Genomic DNA, 20994 nt, shown 5'->3' on the forward strand with positions numbered 1-20994 from the left:
AGTGGCAGTGTAGACAAGGCCTTACTCTGTTCATTTCCTTTGAAGCATCTGACAGTGATCGCTGTCGGCAGACAGGATACTGAGCTAGATGGAGCATTGGTCTGACCCAGTCTGGCCATTCTGAAGTTCTTAAATTTGCACTGGAGTCCCTGGAAAAAAAACAGTTCTGAAGGCTACAGTGCCCTTTTACAGAGTCACATTTCAGAGTATAAATGATTTTAAAGTAAGTCTCAAAGATAAGAGATGGATACAATCTATTAGATCCAGTTACTCTAAAAGATCTCTCTGTGTGTGTATTTACAATGAGCTCTTCAGCGTGGCACCTGGACCTGGTCATATCCAGCTCTCCCTCCTACCCACCCCCCTAACCTGGATGATTGGTGCAGGGATGCTGGATTATCCCCTACAATATGTTCTGCAGCGCAGGCATCTCTGTGGTGTACCCTATGAGCCTCTTTGGGGCGGCTGCCCCTAGCTGGGGCACTTTTATTGTCAATAAATGTCTCAGACTCATTCATGAGGAGGATCATTTTGAAGGTTTGTCTGAAATTCATTCCTTAGAATTCAGAGTAGCAGCCATGTTAGTCGGTATTCGCAAAAAGAACAGGAGGACGTGTGGCACCTTAGAGACTAACCAATTTATTTGAGCATAAGCTTTCATGAGCTGCAGATGTGAGATGCATCCGATGAAGTGAGCTGCAGCTCACGAAAGCTTAGGCTCAAATAAATTGGTTAGCCTCTAAGGTGCCACAAGTCCTCCTTTTCTTATTCCTTAGAATGCCAACCAGGTTTCCACTTGGCTGCTTTCTGAGCACTGTAGTTTCAGTTTCATTTACTCCACTCTCCCTCTCTTCACGTAAGGAAATGAGAGCAGAAACCTAACTGGCAGCAAACACCTCATCACTCTCTTGATTCTAATGGGGAATGGAAGGTAGGAACGATTCTTCATTCCAGGGGACTAATTCTAATCAAGATCAGTGGGGTAAATCCTGAAACTCTCTCTCGTATTTTACCAGATTGATTTAATTAAGAGATTCTAATGCCAGAAGGAACCACTGTGATCATCTAGTCTGACTTGTATAGCACAGGCCAGGGATGGGCAAATTTACTGACCCTCTGTGCCACATACAACAATCTTCAGAAGTTCGAGAGCCAGGGCATGCCTGCCATGGCTCGGGGCTTAAGCCCTGAGGCGGGGTGGTGGGACTAGGGGCTTCTGCCATCCAGGGACAGGGGGTCTCAGGGGTTCATCCCCGCGGGGCACACCTGCCAGGGCTCAGGGCTTCAGCCCCACTCCCGCATGGCTCCAAGCCTCAGCAGGCACCTCCCGCATGGCTGAAGCCCCAAGACCCCCTCCCCACTGAGCACAAGCCCTTAGCCCTACCATCCTGTGCAGAAGCCACGAGCTCCCCCAAACAGTCTGGTAGGCATAGAATGGGGTGAGCAATGCGGGCTTTGAAAGCTGCACTTTAACTGTGAAAGATCTGCATGCGGCTCACAAGCCACGGTCTGGCCACCCCTGGCACAGGCCATATAACTGCCCTGAAATAATTCCCATTTGAATTAGATCATAGCTTTCAGAAAAACATCCAATCATGATTTTTTTAAAAAAATCAAGAGTTTCCCTGAATAAGGACAGAGTACAAACTGAGAAAGGAGCGCAGAATTTGTCCCCTTTGGATAAATCTATATAGCCCAGTGCGGTAAGATTTTAATCTATAAATAGGACCTTTTGCAATATTCAGAAATGCAGCCGCTGATAATACAGTTCCTGCTTATCAGATTGTTTTCACTAGTTTCCAGTGTGTTATTGAGAAATCTGATAGTGACTGAGATAGTCTGGGGAATATTATATCTGTGTCCTGTTGGTGATTTCCATTTGACTTTATGAGATCCTGTTTGTAATTGTAACTGGCACTGTGAATTAGATAATCCATTCTGGAGCAGATATTTAACACCTAGTGAGAAGCTCTGTCTAGAAGAGTGTGACAAGCCAATCAAGGGGTCCTCCACATTGAATGGCCCTCCCTGGGTGAAACAATAGGGTTACTACCAGCCACAGCCTTTTCCTTTGCCTCTGAATGGGCTGTCTTCACAGCAAGAGGGGTTGGGGGGGAATGGACTTTTCTCCTCCCCCTCAGAACACAGCCCCATGGGACAGCTGCAGTTTGCCCCCAGAAGGAGGGGTGAAGGCAGGATGGATCTTAGCCAAAGCCTTGGATAAAACCCAGAGGATCACAAATGAGTGAGACTAGACTGTGTGGTGGGGGGTTACGTCCAGGAGTTTGTTGTTTTCCATAGATCTGTAACTGTTTTGTTCATTTTATGAGTCAAATGTGTGTGTGTTTAAGAAATTCCCTTGCTGAGCCTGTTTCCCTTGCTTTTCTGCCACGTTGTCCCTGAAGCGTGCAACTAGGAAACCAGAGCTCACACAGCCAATGGGACTGAGGAGGGAATGTGGGGAGCTTGGGAGGGCTGTGGCAGTGGTTTTGGGGTCTAGATATTCAGACTGCAGGGTCCCATTGTGAAAAGGGCTGTCAGACACAGGATCTGCACCTGGGGAGTAACCCAGAGCTAGGACTGCAAATAATCACTCCTCAAACCAAGAGAGCTTAGCAGCACGTGGGATCCTATCACAACAGACTGGTATCCAGCCAGATAGCAGAACTGGACTAGGTTGTGAGAGTGACGAGGGTCAGTTTAAAAAAAAATTATATGTTATGACAGATTTGGGTGTTATTGCCATGGAAATCTCCAGCACTGGCTCATTCTTGTCTCTGTTTGTGCAGACCTCCTCCCTCTGAACCAAATCCCTAAGAGTTCCAACTCAAGTGTTACTAGATTTGAGACAGTGGGCCTGATCCGGCTCTCACTCTGGTGTAAAATCAGTGTGACTACACTGACTTGAATTGAGTTATTCTTGGGCCTGAACCACAGCCAACAGCAGCGAATGGAAAAACTCCCATTCGCTTCAATGACCTTTGGATCAGACAATTGTACAAATGTGAGAGGAGATTCAAGTCCATTATTGGGAAATGTTTTCTTTCAATAGTCATGTGGATTTTGATTTGACTGTATTTGCAAAGCTCTCAGTTTTCTGTGAATATTCTAGTAGTGACACTTTGCTGGCACCAATTTTTGTGAAAAAGTAAGTGTTTTAACTCGGCTATTCACTAAAAGCAAGATTTGAATTCTACATTTCCCCATTCCCACTCTGTTGGTTAGTTATATAACTAACAGAGTATTATATCTGTTTGAATGGCTAGCCCAAACAGCATGAGTTTTGATTTACAAATATTGAAGCCAAATATGCAATTTACAGTTAGCATTGCAGGGATTCGTTATATAAGTTACTTACATAAGTAAAAAGAAAAGGAGTACTTGTGGCACCTTAGAGACTAACCAGTTTATTTGAGCATGAGCTTTCGTGAGCTACAGCTCACTTCATCGGATGCATAGCATATCGTGGTGCATCCGATGAAGTGAGCTGTAGCTCACGAAAGCTCATGCTCAAATAAACTGGTTAGTCTCTAAGGTGCCACAAGTACTCCTTTTCTTTTTGCGAATACAGACTAACACGGCTGTTACTCTGAAACCTTACATAACCTTACATGAGCATAAGCTGACTTTATTTGACTTCACACTGAGTCAAATAAATTGGTTAGTCTCTAAGGTGCCATAAGTACTCCTTTTCTTTTTACATAAGTAACAAACTAGTGTAGTTATGTAACTTGTGTACATATACAACTGCTTATAGTGGGGAGTGTTTTGAGAGAAGAGGTAAAGTAGGACAAGGGCACAATCTAACTGTAGGATTGTAAATTCTTGGTTGCAGTGACCCTTGGCCAAATTCAGAGGTGATATGTAAGGTGGTGTACATTGGCTCCTGTTATACACAAGGCTCTCTTAGACCTACTTGCACCTGTTTCAGAGGACAATATTTGATCAGCAGCCTCTGGTTCATTCATCTCTGGGTAAGGGGCCATGGCTTCATACGTACGAGGTATGTTTACACAGGGATAAAAGACCCGTGGCATGGCCACAGCTGGCCTGGGTTAGCTGACTTGGGTTCACAGGGCTTCGGCTGTGTAGATGTTCGGGCTCAAACTGGAGCCTGAGCTCTAGGATCCTCCCACCTTGCAGGGTCCTAGAGCTCAGCCTCCTGCCCGAGCCTGAGTGTCTACACAGCAGTTTTTCAGCCCCGGAGCCGGAGCCTTGCAAGCTTGAGTCAGCTGACCCAGGCCAGCTACGTTTTTTCTATCCCAGTGTACACATACTCACGGAGACCACATTCATCAGTGGGAATCAAACCTGGCACTTCCAGCACTCTACTCTTTAAGCTAAAGGAACTGTTAACTATAACAGACTCTAAGCTCTGTTGAAGCCGCCACTAGAGGGCGCATGATCAAACATGCTTACAAGGTTTTTTACCTACAAATCCTCCAAGTTAGGCCACATCTACACTATGAGGACAGTGACGCCATAGCTATGCCACAATAACCCCACAGTGTAGATGCAGCCTACAGTGGCAGAAGGGGTTTTTCCATTGCTATAGGAATTCCACCTCCCTGAGCCATGGTAACTAGATCAACGAAGCATTCTTACATCCGCTTAGCTGCATCTACACCAAGGGTTAGGTCAGCATAGCTATGCCAATCTAAATGTTAAGTGTACTCCTAAGAAAAAGCTCATGCCAAGTGTCTGACAACCAGATGAGTTCACCTACTATCTGGGCTGTCATTTGTAAATAACCATACATGCAGACACCACAGTCATCAGTGCAAATGAAACCTGGACCTTCAGAATCAAAGCCATAGCTTTGTGCCATTTACAAACTCTTCAGAATGAAAGCTTTCATTTAAAAAAAAAATGAAGACTTTTTCACCCTTGATGGTTGTAAAGATCAATTTCTGAATGTGACCGGTCTTAGAATGCTCTTTTTGTAATGCTCTTTTGTGATTATTGTTGTTTGATTCCAGCTCTTGTGATTTGGAAGCAATGGCTGCCAATGAGAAGCCCTCAGAGATTATACAAAAGGCCCGAAGAAAACTAACAGATGTTCTTCAAACAGATCCAGAGGCTGTCTTGAGTGCTGTAGATGCCCATCTCCTGATTACAGAGAGAGAGTACTTCACACTGAGTCAAATAAATGATCCACAGAAGCTAATAGTGACACTGATTGAAACAGTACTCGAAAAGGGAGAATTGGCCCATGAGCAATTTCTAGATTGTATGGAAAACCTGCAACACACATTTCCAGGCTTAGGACCAATTTCTGAGTATTTAGAAGATGGTGAGTAAAATTTTCTTTCTAGTGGATTTTTTTAAGATCAAATAATATTTCAGATTATCTCTAAAGAATGATCCTCCTCTTAAGGAAAAATCCTCTACAATTTCATACAGTACGAACACCTTTCTATAGATTTTTTGAACCATCCTGTATAATTTAAAAGAGAAAGTCATCTTCCAAACAGACTTTCATATCCATCACTCCATCTACTACATCTTTGTCTAATCTTTTACAATGGAGCAGGATGGGATCAGGTTACTAGACTCATTTTCATGTCTAGCCTAGGCAGAATTTGATCTCAGGAGTCCAGATGCTTTAATTTTTTTTTAAAACCCTTTGATAAATCCTGTTAGATTTTTCCTAATGGACAATGTAAAAGCCTAGTTTATTTCTTTTAAGGGTTTCATTCCTGGGTCTATATAGTAAATTACTTTTTTTCATTTAAAAGAAAACCCCCAGTGGATAATTGCAGAATATATCTATATCAAAGCAATATGCTCATTTGATATAAAAGTAGATCACATCTCATCTGCCCATGACTCTCAGAACTTTCTAGAAATTATATTATATTATCTCTTCTTTGCACTTATGTTGTGTTACTATCTCCAAATACTCTGGTGTAATTTTGGAAGGAAGGAAAATTAGAGTCTAGTGTCAAGAACACCAGAATAGCAAGAAACTTGAAGAATCTGAATAGGATTTTATCTGATATTGTTTTTTGAATCTTTAGATCCCAATAATGGAACTGAGAATCCAGAAGCTGCAGTGTTCTCAGAGAAAAAGAATGGACCAGAAGATCCAGAAATGGTTGTATCATCAGTGAAAAAGAATCTTCCTGAGAGCCCAAAACCCAACACATCCTCAGAGAACGGGAATGGAGCCAAGAGCCCAGAACCCGACACATCCTCAGAGAACAGGAATGGAGCCAAGAGCCCAGAACCCGACACATCCTCAGAGAAAAAGAATAGAGCTGAGAGCCCAAAACCCAACACATCCTTAGAGAACAGGAACGGAGCTGAGAGCCCAGAACCCGACACATCCTCGGAGAAAAAGAATAGAGCCGAGAGCCCAGAACCCGACACATCCTCAGAGAAAGGGAATGGAGCCGAGAGCCCGGAACCCGACACATCCTCAGAGAAAGGGAATGGAGCCGAGAGCCTGGAACCCGACACATCCTCAGAGAAAGGGAATGGAGCCGAGAGCCCGGAACCCGACACATCCTTAGAGAACAGGAACGGAGCCGAGAGCCCAGAACCCGACACATCCTCAGAGAAAGGGAATGGAGCTGAGAGCCCGGAACCCGACACATCCTCAGAAAAAGGGAATGGAGCCGAGAGCCCGGAACCCGACACATCCTCAGAAAAAGGAAATAGAGCAGAGAGCCCAGAAGCTATTGCATCCTCAGAAAAGGGGAAGGAATCTGAGATCCTAGAAGCTTCTGCAACCTCGGAGAAAGGGAAAGGAGTGAAGAGCCTAGAAGTCCCCCCGACTTTAGAGAAAGAGAATTCTGAAGGTTTATTTATCCTCAACATTTTGGGATTTAACCTTTAGGCCTTATGCCCTGCCAAAGCTCCCAATGAAATCAATGAGGTTTAGCCAGAATAAGGCAGTCGGGGTCGGGACATACCATGTTTAAGAAACATTTAAGGTGTCATCCACCCTGTCTGCATTGTATTAGACTGTATCTGCAGATCCAATGGTGAGAGACTTTCCAAAAGCATCCCCTTTAGAACCCTTTAGTCTGTGACAACACATTACCTTTCTTACCCATCATATGTATACGTCCCGCATGAGATTCAGCAGTACAGTTTTACCAGATAGAAGCTTACAAATTAGACAAGAAAAGAAACTCAGCAGTATTAGGTACAGTAGGTCAACACACACACACACACACACAGGGCTAGCAAACACCTACAATGAAAAGTGAAGTTGCTAACTGGGACAGGCTTGTGAATCTCATATTTTCTATTATAATAAACCTGCTGTAACTAACTCATCTCATGCCCTGATTAATGTTAGTTGGACTAGAAGCAACAAGATAGTTATAAATACATGACCTTAGAGAGGTCATAGATTATAGGCTTTTGTGTAGGTTTTAAAAAGGCCTTTGTGAGGAAATGTTAGGAATGTTTAAGATTAATAAACTGTCTTTCTGAAATATAACCCTTTACTTTCTGGAACCAGAGCAATTGTTCCTACAAGCCCAAAATGAACTTATTGGACCTTGGAGCCAGACAAACATGGCGGAGTCAGCAACAGCTGGTGACCTATTGGCAGCAAGGACTATTGAGAAGGAACCAGAGGGAGCAACTCCATCAAGAACACCAGCCAAAGGGTAATGTCTCTGAAAAGTTATAATGAACGGTGATTAGAGACTATTCCGAGGTTTCCTGCACTACTGTGAAAATCTCAGTAGTAGACTTGAATTCTGGTTTCAGTCACCCCTGCGTAAATCCAGAAAAATACCCCTGATGTCAGTGTGGTTAGGACCAGATTCTGATCTCAGTCACACCAGAGTAAATCCATGGTTATGCCAGTGAAGTTACTCTGGATTCACAAGGGTGTGAATGAGCAGAATTTGAATCTGAAAATCCACATGCTTTGTCAGCTCCAATGTATAAGTTCTTATACAGCCAAGTCCTCCAACCTGAGAAAGAGCCACAGAAGGCCCTTCATACAACAGAGCAGGTGCAGTTCTACTGTGCAGGGTGGGGGTAGGATGCGGTAAGATCACTCAACAGGAGGTCTCCAATCCCCACATGCTGTGGATTAGTACTCCATGGATAGAGATAGGGGTGGTGCACCCACAGCAACAGAGATCTGCTACATTGGACAGGGGGATGCAGCTGCTCTGGGGTCTACTGGTGGCCTGAATCAGTTTGTAGAAGGCTCCCATTGCCCAGACCACCACAGCCCACTTACTATACCTGTGCACTAGGCAGAGGAATTGGCCCATAGTGATTCAAAAGTTACATCCTATTTTGACACCATTTTGTTTCCTGTACAAGTAACATTGGGTACCAATGAGTCAACACATTTGTGTGGCCCCAGCAGCCCTATGTATAATATTTACTGGACAGTTATCAGGATCAACATTACAGCTGAACAAACCTCTCCATACAAAACCTGGTTTTCACTTCGTTCCAAGTGGTATGACACACCCAGGATTTAAACCAGGCATGTGAACAAAGACTCTTTTTTTTTCCTGCCTACACTTTTGTAGCTTCCTCAACAATGACTGGTCTGAGTCCCAGCTCCTCGCTCTATAAGGTCCCAGGCAGGCCACCATCTCTTCTCCCTTGAGATACTCACACTCCCTCTATGGCCTCCCTAAGATTCCTCCTCTGTTGAGATTTCCATCTAGAGGTCCATCTGCTCTGGCCTGGGCAGTGGCAGTTCCCTTCTCTAATCTCATCTCTCCAGACTCCTCCATACAGTGTGCCTGATGCCCCTGCTGACTTCTCAAATGTCCACGGATCTATGTCCAACTTATACCTATTCCCAGACCATTCCCCCGGCACCTTGTTTATTTCAGGTTCCATTTCAGAACCACCATCCATATGTTTCAAACCTCTGTCTTCCTCTACATCCTTTTGTGCATCTAGCAGCAGCCATAACAATGGTATAGTGGTGCCTCTCTCTCTGCAAGTCCCTACCATCCGGAACACCCAGCAACTCTCTACCTCATCAGGATTTCACCTGTTTTAAGATCTTATCTGAAAATCTCTCTTTTCTCCCCTGTTTCGAAACATTTCAGTTCTATCTTCACCTGTTTTCTTTCTTAATAGTTTTATTATAGTATTTAAAACTGTAATGCATTTGGAATACAGTTCATATAAAAGCAAGATACAAAATATAGTGCTTACTTGTTTACAACTGACAGTATATGCACTCGGTTCTGTACAATACCAAAACATAAACTGAAAGCTCTTTGGAGCAGGGATTATCTACAAAAGATAGTTATACTGTGGATCATTGGCTTTTAACTATAGTGAATACAAGCCTTGGTGTAATACAAGCCTTGAACACTAGATTGAGCAAGTAGCACAGAAGTATTCTGTTCAAAAGCACAGCTGGTTGAAATGAGCATGGTGGGGAGAACAACAAAAGATTTTTAGTATTTTAAATTTGTCATGAACCTTTTTGTTTTGTTTCGGTGGAAAAAATTCTATTTTATCTTAATTTTTTTTTGAAAAAATTCCAATTGGACAAAAGTGGAAGTAAAAAGTGAAAGCGTTTTCCCCATGATTTCAGCGGAAAAAAGTCAACATTTATTTTCAAACTTGAAGAAGATGAAAATTTCAGTTGAAGTTTCCAATCGGATATTAGGGAAAAAAATTTCACTAGGAGGGTGGTGAAGCACTGGAATGGGTTCCCTAGGGAGGTGGTGGAATCTCCATCCTTAGAGGTTTTTAAGATCAGGCTTGACAAAGCCCTGGCTGGGATGATTTAGTTGGGGTTGGTCCTGTTTTGAGCAGGGGGTTGGAGATGATCTCTGAGGTCCCTTCCAACCCTGATATTCTACGATTCTAGGATTCTAAGTGACAATTTTCAACTCAAATGTTTTAGGAGAAAATGTGTTTATTCTCCATCTCAAATTGTTTAACTTGCAGATTACCTGTGAATGTTCCAGGAATGCTACAAGACTAAGTACATTAAAGCTAACCATAGCTGCTTTACAAATCCTGTTTCTTGTTCTTTAGATTTAAAAAAAAAGTCTTTTTTGTCCTAGGACTTGTGATTTAGAAAAATCTGCTGATGAAAAACCCTCAGAGATTATACGCAACAAAAGAAAAAAGTTAATTGAAATTCTTCAAAAAGACCTAGAACTCATCTTGGATGAATTACTATCCCAATCCATTGTCACAGAGGAGGAGTACAATACCTTGGATAAAACAGAAGAGGATCCCAAGAAGAAGATAAGAAAATTGTTGATTCTGATACAGAAAAAGGGGGAATCAGCCTGCCAGCAATTTCTGGACTGTTTAGAAATTGTATTTCCAGGTATAGATCAGGATTTATATTTAAGTTCTGGTGAGTTGTATTTTATTTTTCATAAGGGAAGAATATGATAGCCATAAAATTGAGTATGTCCACATTTCCAATTAGAGATCTATATTAAGAAATATATATTGTAATGTAAATGTCTGTATAGCAAAGGAACAACGTTAAGTCCTGATTACACTCTGTCCGTTGTTTTCAACCCAGCTCACAAGCAGACCGGCTAGGTAACCCACACAGTGAGGAACCATACATTAACCCCCTGTAGTATATAGATATGAATTGCGCATGGAATAAACCATTTTAGAAGATGGATCCAGATTCAGTAAATATCTATAATGTAGACAGGCCCAAAGATAATGTATTCGATATACAACAACATTATCTTCTGATGGAGAATTAATTGAGAAGACCATCATAATCTCTGTCATTCAGTCAGTCTTAACTCAATCCTAGATACACAGCTCAGACCTTGTTAAAAGTTTTATGAGAGCTTCTGAGTGTATAGATCTCATACCTCTCGCTACCTTCATCCCCTGTATTTCAGTGTTTTGCACCTTGCAGAGAAAGGTGCTATCTTCCCACTTCACTGTCGGATTATTTATGCATCATGACTCTGTTAATAGGACTTATACCAAATCCTATGCATCAGTGGCAGAAGGCACTCTGATATCAACACCAAAATAACCCAACACCAGCAGTCCCTCCTATCAATTTGTCTCTGAATATTTCTGTTCTTAGTAGAACAGGGAGATCCCTGGAGCGTCTGCCCTTAGGACAATCTCAGTGTTTTTTTAAAAGGGAATTTAGCCAAATTGCAGACCCTTATGTCCATCTCACATTACTCACTTTTTCTAGGTTATCCTCAGAGTAAAAGAACTCCCCATCTCATTTCTTTGACAATGGAAGCAGAGAATGACCTTATTTTTCTATTCAATGACAGAGGTAATTAAACTGGAACAGAGCTTTTTTAGGGGCTGACCCAAGACTGTGGAATTAACTCCCCCAGGAACTAAGGACCATCACAAACCTCACCAGCTTCTGGCCAAAGTGCAAGGCACTTTCATTGGCCTTGCTCTCTCTAACATATTTATTTTTAAAAATCCAAAACAAAACACGCCCCTGCTCACACTTCTGGGAATAGGCTGAGAGAACAAACAATTGACAGATGTGCATCATGCTGCTTAATGCATTGCTGGAAAGCGCTCAGATACTTCTGTGAGGAGTGTGGTCTAAGAACTTGTAGAAAACAGAATTTCACTTAATGCATTTTTCCTCTTGGCTCCCTTGCCAAATTGTTTTATTCCAGAGGAGAAAGCGGACATCCTGCAAGCACCAGAGCTAACAGAGACAACACCACAACTTCCCAAAGGTATTGCCTCTTACAACCCTTCCTGCTGGCTACTGTGCCACATTACTGTAAATGTGAATGGCAACTAGCTTCGGAACTAGTTTTGACAATTTTACTAGATATTACTGTTTATTGATATAATTCTCTGAATGTTATAACACAGGAAGACAAATATAATCCAGCCACTGCTTCATTAAGGGCCTTATCCATATCCCACTGAAATCTATAAAAGCCTTTCCACTGACTTCAGCGGGAGCTGGATCCGTCACTGTGCTAATAGATAGGGGCCCCAATTATCCTTTTCTAGGTGCTACTGCAATACGAATCATAAATATAATAATTGAGAAAATATATTTAGGCAATTGCTGAGTGGGGAGCTGTCTATCAGCCACGGCCGCAACGGAACAGGTTTTAGAGGCAGAGACGGGTTTACAAATTGACTTTTTTGCCCTGTGAGGGCACATTAAATTTGGGGGAAAGGAGGGTCATAGGTGCCACTCAAAAAGTGCTAAATAAAGGAAACACTTGAGAATTTGAAAGCGAGGGCAGTATTTCCCTCACAGTTACAGTCATTCTCTGGTTATTTTCACTGAGAGAGAGTAGTGACTCAAAGCAAAATGATTAGCAATATGGTAATACTATGATTGTCACTTCAGGACCATACTTTGTAGGGAATCTGAGTTCATTATGCTTTGTATGGTGGACTGCAGCTTTTCCACAAATTTTGCTTTATTTGTGCTGCTATCTTTCATCAGCATATGTGAATTTTTTAGTTTCAGCTATTATTCTAACAATACCAACTAATTGCTGCATGTTTAATTTGAGCATTGAATCTGTGAAATGTTTTGGTTAAGATCATATTTTTTTCTCGTAGTAGCACAAGAAGTTTTAGAAGAAATTACTAGATTTCCATCTTTCTTCCCAGCATGCTTTTTCTCACTGAATGTTCAGATTTTCAGTCAACTCCTCTTTGCAAGTTCTACAAGACTGTTTCCTAAAGTTCAGTTTCTGTACAATTGAGTATAACAGTATTAGGTCAGTGTTAGAAGAGGCAAGCTAGTTGAACTGCAATTGGATATAGATCCAATATCCATGGACCTTTTCAGTCCAAATTTTGGACTAATGTTCTCAGAGTCCAATCAAAGCAAAAACTCAAAGTTAGATTAAAATTAAGAGTTTAGAAATGAGTCTGAAAGAAGCCTTTCAAATTACTGTAAGCAAAACAAAACAAAAAAACCTGAAGGATTTAGGCAGCCAAATTTAAGTCTGACAAAAGAGGGAATTCCCAGATAGCCTTTCCCCTAAGGAAGGTCTGATAAGTACAAGTCCTCAGATCACTTCCTTCTACTAAAGTGCAGATGAAATTGTTTTTTTCATGCCTGATGGTCCTTGATACACTGACAACTTCTGCACCTAGGGAATTCAGCGGTGTTTTTTCTACTACTTAGTAAATATAGAGACTTAGTAATTAGTGGTGATAATATATTTTCCTTTGGATTTCTTCCTAGATTCTTTAATTCAGGAACAAGAAGTTGCTATTCAGCAAGACCCAGAACAGAAGCAAAAAGACCTCCCCAAAGGTAGTCCTCATAATTTTCCCACGTCCATGTGTCATTAGTATTGCACCTCATTAGTTAAAAATACTATTAGATTTATGATGGCTTTGGATACTTTCGCTAATATAATCCACACAAAAACACTAAGCATCAATCCTTAGTAGTTTAGAACATCTCAATTTAAAACCCCAGGATTAATGATGTAGCAGATCCAGGAATCCTCAGATACCACTGTGATGGGTACTGTATAAATCCCTAGAAAGGATAAATATGTTAGTAACCCACTGTACATACTATCAGACTAGAAGGCACGAAGGCCACTGCATATAGCAGTGAGCTGTGAGAAGGCCTGGTTTGTGAGTGGTATTATGACCCCTGACTCTCCAAAGAAGAGAGCACATTGTATCACGGAAGACATGGATTTGTCCTCAGGTGAGGCTGCAGTTGTCTGTATGTCCCTATAAGTCATGTTTATGGGAGAGGAATGAAGAAAGGTTGGGAATATGGGCAAGATTACAAAAATCCTACATTAGTGTCCATCATTGACTGAAAACAGCAACATATTCATGGAGGGAAAACTAAGAATACAGAGCAATCTAAATAATTATTGAAGTGCATGAGAAGTGTAGCTCCTTGATGTATCTGTCACTTGTATGTATTGCCATATTCTAATTACAGCTTGGCATCACTATCCTAGTGTCACAATCAATAATTGCCAAACAATATCACAGAAATCACAACGACCCTGATTCTCCACTGCATCCCACCGCAACTCAGAGGTAGTGAGGAGTGGCCAGTGCAGGGAGCAGTTTACATCTCCCTGATCCTCAGCATCCCAGAACCTGTGGAAGTTAGAGCAGCCTGGGGCCTACACTAGTTTATGCCACTGATGCAAGGTCTGTAACAAACATCATGCCTGGGGGGATCAGATATAGTACCGCTCCACTCCACCACTTATGTCTCCCTGTGCTAGGGATCTGGGTGGGGCAGGGGGGAGAGCCACTTCTGCCAACTTTCCACAAGTTGAAAGTTCTCCTACTCAGGAGGAATTCTACACAGGTTCTCTCGGGCCATTTTCCACCACCTAGGTAGCACAAGTGGCCTTTGCAAATAAGATAGTTCAGCCCTATATTTTCGGCTATAAAATTTATGTTCATATTTTAACATTTTTCTCCAGAGAGAAGAAAAGCATTCAGAGAAGTTCTCTCCAAGTTAAAATTACAGAAGTATGAAAGCAGAAAGCTCAGGATGAATGATATCCTGGAAATCAGCTCAGGAAGTTTAAAGGACTGGAATCCTCAGAAATTAAGAGATTTACCATGGCATTTCCTGAGAAAGGTCATGGCTTTGAATATGACAGCCAGAAGTACAAGCCTTAGGTGTGGGGCACTTCATGATCAAGGAACCAGGGTGGATGAAGAGGAACAAGGTATCAATGAACAAATTTTCTTTGTTAGTGACACTGACACTAAAGTCTCTTTGAATCCACTTGATGTTCTGTGTGCTGTTCTGCTTTGCTCAGACAGTTTCCTACAGCAGGAGATCCTGTCCAAAATGTCCATGTGCCAGTTTGCCCTCCCTCTGCTGCTACCTGCCCTCGCCACCCCCAGGTGCACCCTACTGCTGTGGGCCATGAGGGACATTGTGAGGAAGTGGAGGCCGCATTCCCTGGCAGACAGCAGAGGGTTCAGAGAGGAGAGCCTGGTGTTCACGTCAATGCCAACCATTTCCTTTGTGCGGATGGGGAGCTGCAGCTTCTCCAAGTCCAAACTCCTCAGTGAGGTTCTCAGCCCCTCACAGCAGTATCACGATTTCTTTATCCATCGGGACATGGAGTCTGGGAACATCCCTCGGGAAATCGCAGATGGGCTGGTAGAAATTTCCTGGTTTTTCCCTGGTGGGAGGAAGAATTTGGATCTTTTCCCAGAACCTGTGGCAGTTACAAATCTACGTGGAGACATTGAATCTCACTGGTTGCAGTTCAGCTTTTTAACAGAGGTCTCCTCAGCTGTGTTCATATTTGCTGAAAACATCACTGAAAGAGAGTACACTCTGTTATCATCTTTGAAAGAATCCACAACTAAATATTACTTCATTCTCAACCACCAGACTGGGAAATCCAGTGAAACTCTAGCAATCCTTAACAAATTAGCCCCTGTGCTGAAACTGAAAAATTCACATATGCTGATGAAAGACAGCAACACAAATAAAGCAAAATTTGTGGAAAAGCTGCAGTCCACCATACGAAGCATAATGAACTCTTCTCCCAAGAGGACAGGTATAGAAGACATGGCTGGGACAGCGCGTGAACTAGGAATCCAAATAGATGAAGACCATGTGGAATGTCAGACTGCGAGCGACTGCGTTAAAGAAATCACCACAGAAATAAAGGATGTGGCATATTACAAACAAGAAATGCTGAGACTCCAAGGGGATTTATGGAAAAGCCTGGCTAAAGTGGAAAAAGAAATGTGCCGAATGAGAAGGCAGGGGGATATCCCTGCTGAGAAATATAAATCTCAGCTGAAAGATAAGATGTTGGATTTGCGTAAACAACAGAATAAATGTGACCTTACTGATGGTTTGACTAAATTCATTGATGCAATACAACATCTACTTCCATTAGAAAAACATTATTTCCTGAAATGGATGAAGTTTCAGCTGGATCACATTGCTAGGGGGAATCTTTCTAAACTACGGGCTGAATACAAAGAGAAATGCAAGTCTTTAGGTGATGACCCCAAACAGTTGGCAGAACTAGATAAATTAATCTCTTCCACTTCTTTAGGGGTTGAGCATTTCATGCGTGAGTTGGGGCAGTTTTATGAGGCTGAATGCTCCATGGTTAAAGAAGGCAAAATTCTAAAAAGTGGAAGGCAATTCACCCACCTCCCAGACATAGCAGCTGACCTGCTGCTGGAAGGGTTTCCTATTGAGCTGATCGATGGAGATGCATCCAACATCCCACTGCAGTGGGTAACAGATGTTCTGACTCAGCTCCATGCAAAGCTGGGGGGAAGGTCCAGAATGCTGGTTCTAACAGTGCTGGGAGTGCAGAGCACTGGGAAATCCACCCTCCTCAACACCATGTTCGGCCTGCAGTTTGCAGTGAGCAGTGGCCGATGTACACGAGGAGCCTTCATGTTGCTTATTCAAGTTAAAGAGATCTTAAAAAAGGAACTGGGCTGTGATTTCATCCTGGTGATAGACACAGAAGGCTTGAAAGCCCCTGAATTGGCCAAGCTGGAGGACAGTTATCAACATGACAATGAGCTGGCCACACTGGTGATTGGGTTAAGTGACATAACCATTGTTAACATGGCCATGGAAAATGCCACTGAAATGAAAGATATTCTGCAAATTGTGGTCCATGCATTTCTCAGAATGGAAAAAATAGGGCATAAGCCAAACTGCCAGTTTGTACATCAGAACGTCAGTGATGTGTCTGCGGATGAACAAAACATGAGGGACAGGAAACACCTCCTGGAGCAGCTGAATGAAATGATCAAAGCTGCAGCAAAGATGGAAAAACTAAACAAGGAAATAAAATTTTCTGATATCATGGAGTATGATCTGGAAAAAAACAATTGGTACATCCCTGGGCTTTGGCATGGAGTCCCGCCCATGGCTCCGGTGAATATGGGATACAGTGAAAAAGTGTATGAGTTAAAGAGGTATCTGTTTGAATTCATAAGGAACTGTTCACTTAAAAGAACCCCCAAGGACATTCCACAGTTTACTGAATGGGTGAAGAGTCTGTGGAATGCTGTCAAACATGAGAACTTCATCTTCAGCTTTAGAAACAGCCTCATAGCTGAAGCCTATAACCAGCTGTCAGTGAAGTATTCTGAGTGGGAATGGGGTTTCCGCAAGGAAATGCACCTCTGGATAACTGAAAAAGAAACTGCAATTCATAACTTTTCTCCTGATGAACTAGAAGCTGATAAGTCACAATATGAAATGCAACAGAAACTACAGTGTGGAGAACAGAGAATTCTGGAGCTTTTAAAACAATATTTTGAAAGCGGGGCAGCAAATCTGCATCTGATAGAAAAGTACAGGGAAGATTTTATCAGAAGTGCAAAGAGCCTGAAGAATGAGCTGGAAAGTTATTCATTTAAGAAATGTAAGGAAGCCATTCACATTAAAAAAGGCCAGCACAAGATAGCCAATATCCAGGCTGAGTACATGAAAGTAATTGAAGGGAAAGTGGACATGCTTTTAGAACAATGCAGGAAAAAAGAAAGTAAATTGGAAAATAAAGAATTGGAAATGGAATTTGAAAAAATGTGGAAAGAAACATTTTCAGAATTATCGCCCGTTTGTTTACAGAAACATGAAATTCATGAAGATATAGAGTTCCATCTGAGAAAAGACCTGGATAACAGAGGAAGTTCAGTCAATCAGAAGATACAAGAAGCAGGAAGTTTGATGAATTATAGAATTAACTCTTTCACAATGAGAAATGAATATTTAGACTTTTCATTTACCTCAGCTGTGAAACATTGGTTTACAAAAAAACAGTCACAGAAAACAGAAAAACTTGCTAAATCCTTGATGGCCCAATGCAATAGTTACATTGAAGAGAGAGTCTGTTCCAAGGCAGACTATGATGAAACTTATTGCAGAGAATTGTTGCATTTGATCAATGAGAAACTTCAACAGGAGGAAATGAAAAAACTACAGACTTCTGTTTCCTTTGAAGTTGATCTGAAACTTCACATTTTGGGGGAAGCCGCTCACGCATTTCAGAAGATGCATGAAGATTTTCTCAAGGAAAATGATCCTCAGCAACGGTTGGAGAAGCTGAAACCTCAATATTTCTCTATATTTAAAGACCACTACCTGGAAAAAGATGCCCGACAAAATAGAGCCAGGGATTTATGTGATCAGTGTCTCAAACCTGCCTTAATGGATTATGTTAGCAAAAGACTTGGACTGGAAATAGTGGATGACATTCTCAGCAGCGGACAGTCTATTGAATATGCCAGCCGGAGCTTTTTCCAGTTCACTGTGCAGAAGAAGCTGTTAGAAGATGGGAACTTCAACAACTATGTGAAATACATTATCAACTACGAAAAGTTTGTCAAAGCTTGGATATGGAGGCACATATTAGATTACTACAGAGAGGCTGAGGATTTGGAAGCTCTGGAGGAAGAAATTCTATCCACGATAATAAAGAAAGCCAGGGATGCTCTGGAGAAAGCCAAAGATGAAAGTGTTAAGACAGTCTCAGCCTTTCTAAACAACTTTTGCAAAGTGCTGCAGAAGGACCTCGTCATTTCCAAGGATATCTTAGTGGGGATACAGTTTAAAAACACTGCAGATCCAGATCAATTTTCTACTTTGATTCAAACCTTTCTTCCTTCTCTGCAGCAACAATTACTAGCTGAATTGAAAGACCGGGAAATTAGATCGAAGCTCTCCCATCTGCCGCTGAAGCCCCAGGATGAAATCTTCAAGCGAGTGTTTGGCTGTGGGAAGCAGTGTCCATTCTGTACAGTCCCCTGCGAAGCAGGAGGAGGGGATCATAGAGAGCACTTTGCATCAGTACATCGTCCTCAAGGGCTAGGGGGATACCGAAGTGTGGCAACAGAAAAACTTACCTATTCTCTATGTTCCTCTGATGTGATTTCCAGCACTACATTTAGAAATTCAGACACAGATTGGAAGGATCATCCTTATAAAGGTTATCGTCAATATTACCCAGATTGGCGCATTCAGCCAGATCCCAGCATCTCTGCTTCTGATTACTGGAAATTTGTTTTTAAGGAGTTCAATCAACAGTTTGCTAAGGAGTATGGTGCTAAACCAGCTGATCTCCCAACAGACTGGCAAAAAATAACCAAAGAACAGGCTCTGGAGAGCCTAAAGGAAGCATTTACTATGAAATAAACACACAGACAGTCTGCCTAAATGGGATATTCATGTGGTCAGATAGGAAAATCAACATTCTTTTGATTTAAAAACAGACATGAAAAAAATCCAACTTCAAACAAATATGTAATTTCATCTATGAAGCTAGCAGGCACTGTTCATAACTTCAGAATGAAAACCTATTTTTTGACATGTGAGAGAATCGAGTCTTAGGTGCATTTCACCACAGCAATGGTGTTTTCTAACCACCAATTAATTCTCTTCCAAAACAGGTCAACTCTCCTATGAATTCAAGTATCAATACCTTGACCCAAGCAGCTAATCTCAGAGTACGATACACCATACTATATAATTGTATTTTGCCCAACAAAATCTGTTTTATTACAAAAGCTGAATAGTGTCATTCCAGATAAAGGGTTATCTGCATTTCTGGCCCCCGTTATAATTGGGACACTGTACCATGATCATAAATTACCAAATCCCATGCCATTGATGGCTCACTTGTAGTGCTCCCTCTCCCCTCCATTCCATATACTCTGTTCACACTCCACCTGTGGTCTGTCTCCTCATCTTTGCTCCATTTTGCTTATGCCATCTACTCACTTCCCCCACTACCATGTTCCTGATGACTACACTCCTCAAAGTAACTGGTGGAATCCACCATCTAGACGGTAACTTGTGGAGCAGCTCAGGATTCCAGTGCTGAAAATAATCTGATGAAAAGAACTAGGATTCTGAAAGAAGTCTAACAAGAAGGGGCTCCTGGCACAGAGCAGCACCTCACTCTCTCTTCTCTATCTGTCGGGGGATGGATGGTCTTGATGGCTAAACCCTAGGACACGTGGGTTCTCTTCCTAGTTCTGAGATGGGAATGTGGGCTAGTGGGCCAGAGGTACGGGGATTAGTGATTCCTGGGTTCTGTCCTAGCTCTGCCACTGACCTGCTGTGTTACTTTGGGTAATTTCATTTCCCTGACTCCTCCCTATGCCTCAGTTTGTCATTTGTAAAATAAGGGATAATGAATCTGACCCACCTCTCTGTGGGTTATGATGCTTAATTCAATAATGTTTCTTTATCTAATGGAAAACATTAAAGAAGGGCAAGTTATTGTTGTGATTATTATTAATTTGGTAAAACGTGTGTTGGGGCAGGGCAGAAAAGCTGAAAGCTGGTTACTTCAAACATGAAGGGTTTTATTTTCTTCTTGTAATACATTACTATTGATTAATCCAGGGGTCAGAGTGCTATGCATACTTTTAGAAGCAGTGACTAATTTCTACTAGCAAACTAGCCTTGCATACTACTTTAATGCTGTTGAAAATTCATCATTGTATAAGGACAAAACAACTTATACAAAAAACAAAATAAAATTAATACAATTCTTTGCTTCATAGTCACTGGATGTTGATTCATTATAATGTTCATATGTGACTTTTTACAGCAAAATTCTCTGAAGAGGAACAGTTCATGGGGATAAGGGATCATTTAAAATGAGAGAGATGGATAGACCCCTTAGTATAACACATTACCCTTTCCCACACCCACAGGATGTTGACTCTTCACCATTATGTATCATGGATTTCAGCATTCTCGCCTAATTCCATGTTCCTTATAATACAGTGGCAACCTTTTTCTTCATCGCTTTCCCAACAGCATCATAGGGGTTTAGTCCAGCTGATTAATTTTACATGAACCACACACTGATCACTGCAATTTACTGTGAGGAAAATTTTGTTTACCCCACCCCCAACTTAGGAAGTGCAGAAGGCACTCAGAGACCACAGACAAGAACAGGCTATAAATGAGGAGATTCCAACAGGCAGGGGAACTGGTGTACATGCCCTATGCAGTGTGAGGCTGGTAAGCCAGCCTGTTTCCCACCAGAAGGCCAAAAGTATTTCTGATTCTTATAAACTGTA

At 41.9% G+C, this 20994-nt stretch overlaps 1 protein-coding gene across 4 annotated transcripts; it reads left to right on the top strand.

Moving 5' to 3' along the window:
• Nucleotides 1–840: 840 nt before the first annotated feature.
• On the top strand, nucleotides 841–20472 carry LOC102938741 (interferon-induced very large GTPase 1). 4 transcript variants are annotated; one of them, XM_037898974.2, is made up of 9 exons: nucleotides 841–931; nucleotides 4980–5293; nucleotides 6021–6803; nucleotides 7475–7625; nucleotides 10023–10324; nucleotides 11150–11236; nucleotides 11601–11663; nucleotides 13151–13222; nucleotides 14376–20472. In XM_037898974.2, the coding sequence occupies exons 1-9, from the start codon at nucleotides 918–920 to the stop codon at nucleotides 19091–19093; spliced, it is 6504 nt and encodes a 2167-aa protein (XP_037754902.1). In that variant the 5' UTR covers nucleotides 841–917; the 3' UTR covers nucleotides 19094–20472. The 4 variants fall into 4 exon arrangements, with proteins under 4 accessions (XP_037754902.1, XP_037754903.1, XP_037754904.1 ...); XM_037898975.2 differs by having other exon boundaries at nucleotides 10023–10294; XM_037898976.2 differs by lacking the exon at nucleotides 11150–11236.
• The last annotated feature ends 522 nt before the right edge of the window (nucleotides 20473–20994 follow it).

Source organism: Chelonia mydas, chromosome 6 (genome assembly GCF_015237465.2).
Source record: "Chelonia mydas isolate rCheMyd1 chromosome 6, rCheMyd1.pri.v2, whole genome shotgun sequence".
Taxonomy (NCBI): Eukaryota; Metazoa; Chordata; order Testudines; family Cheloniidae; genus Chelonia; species Chelonia mydas.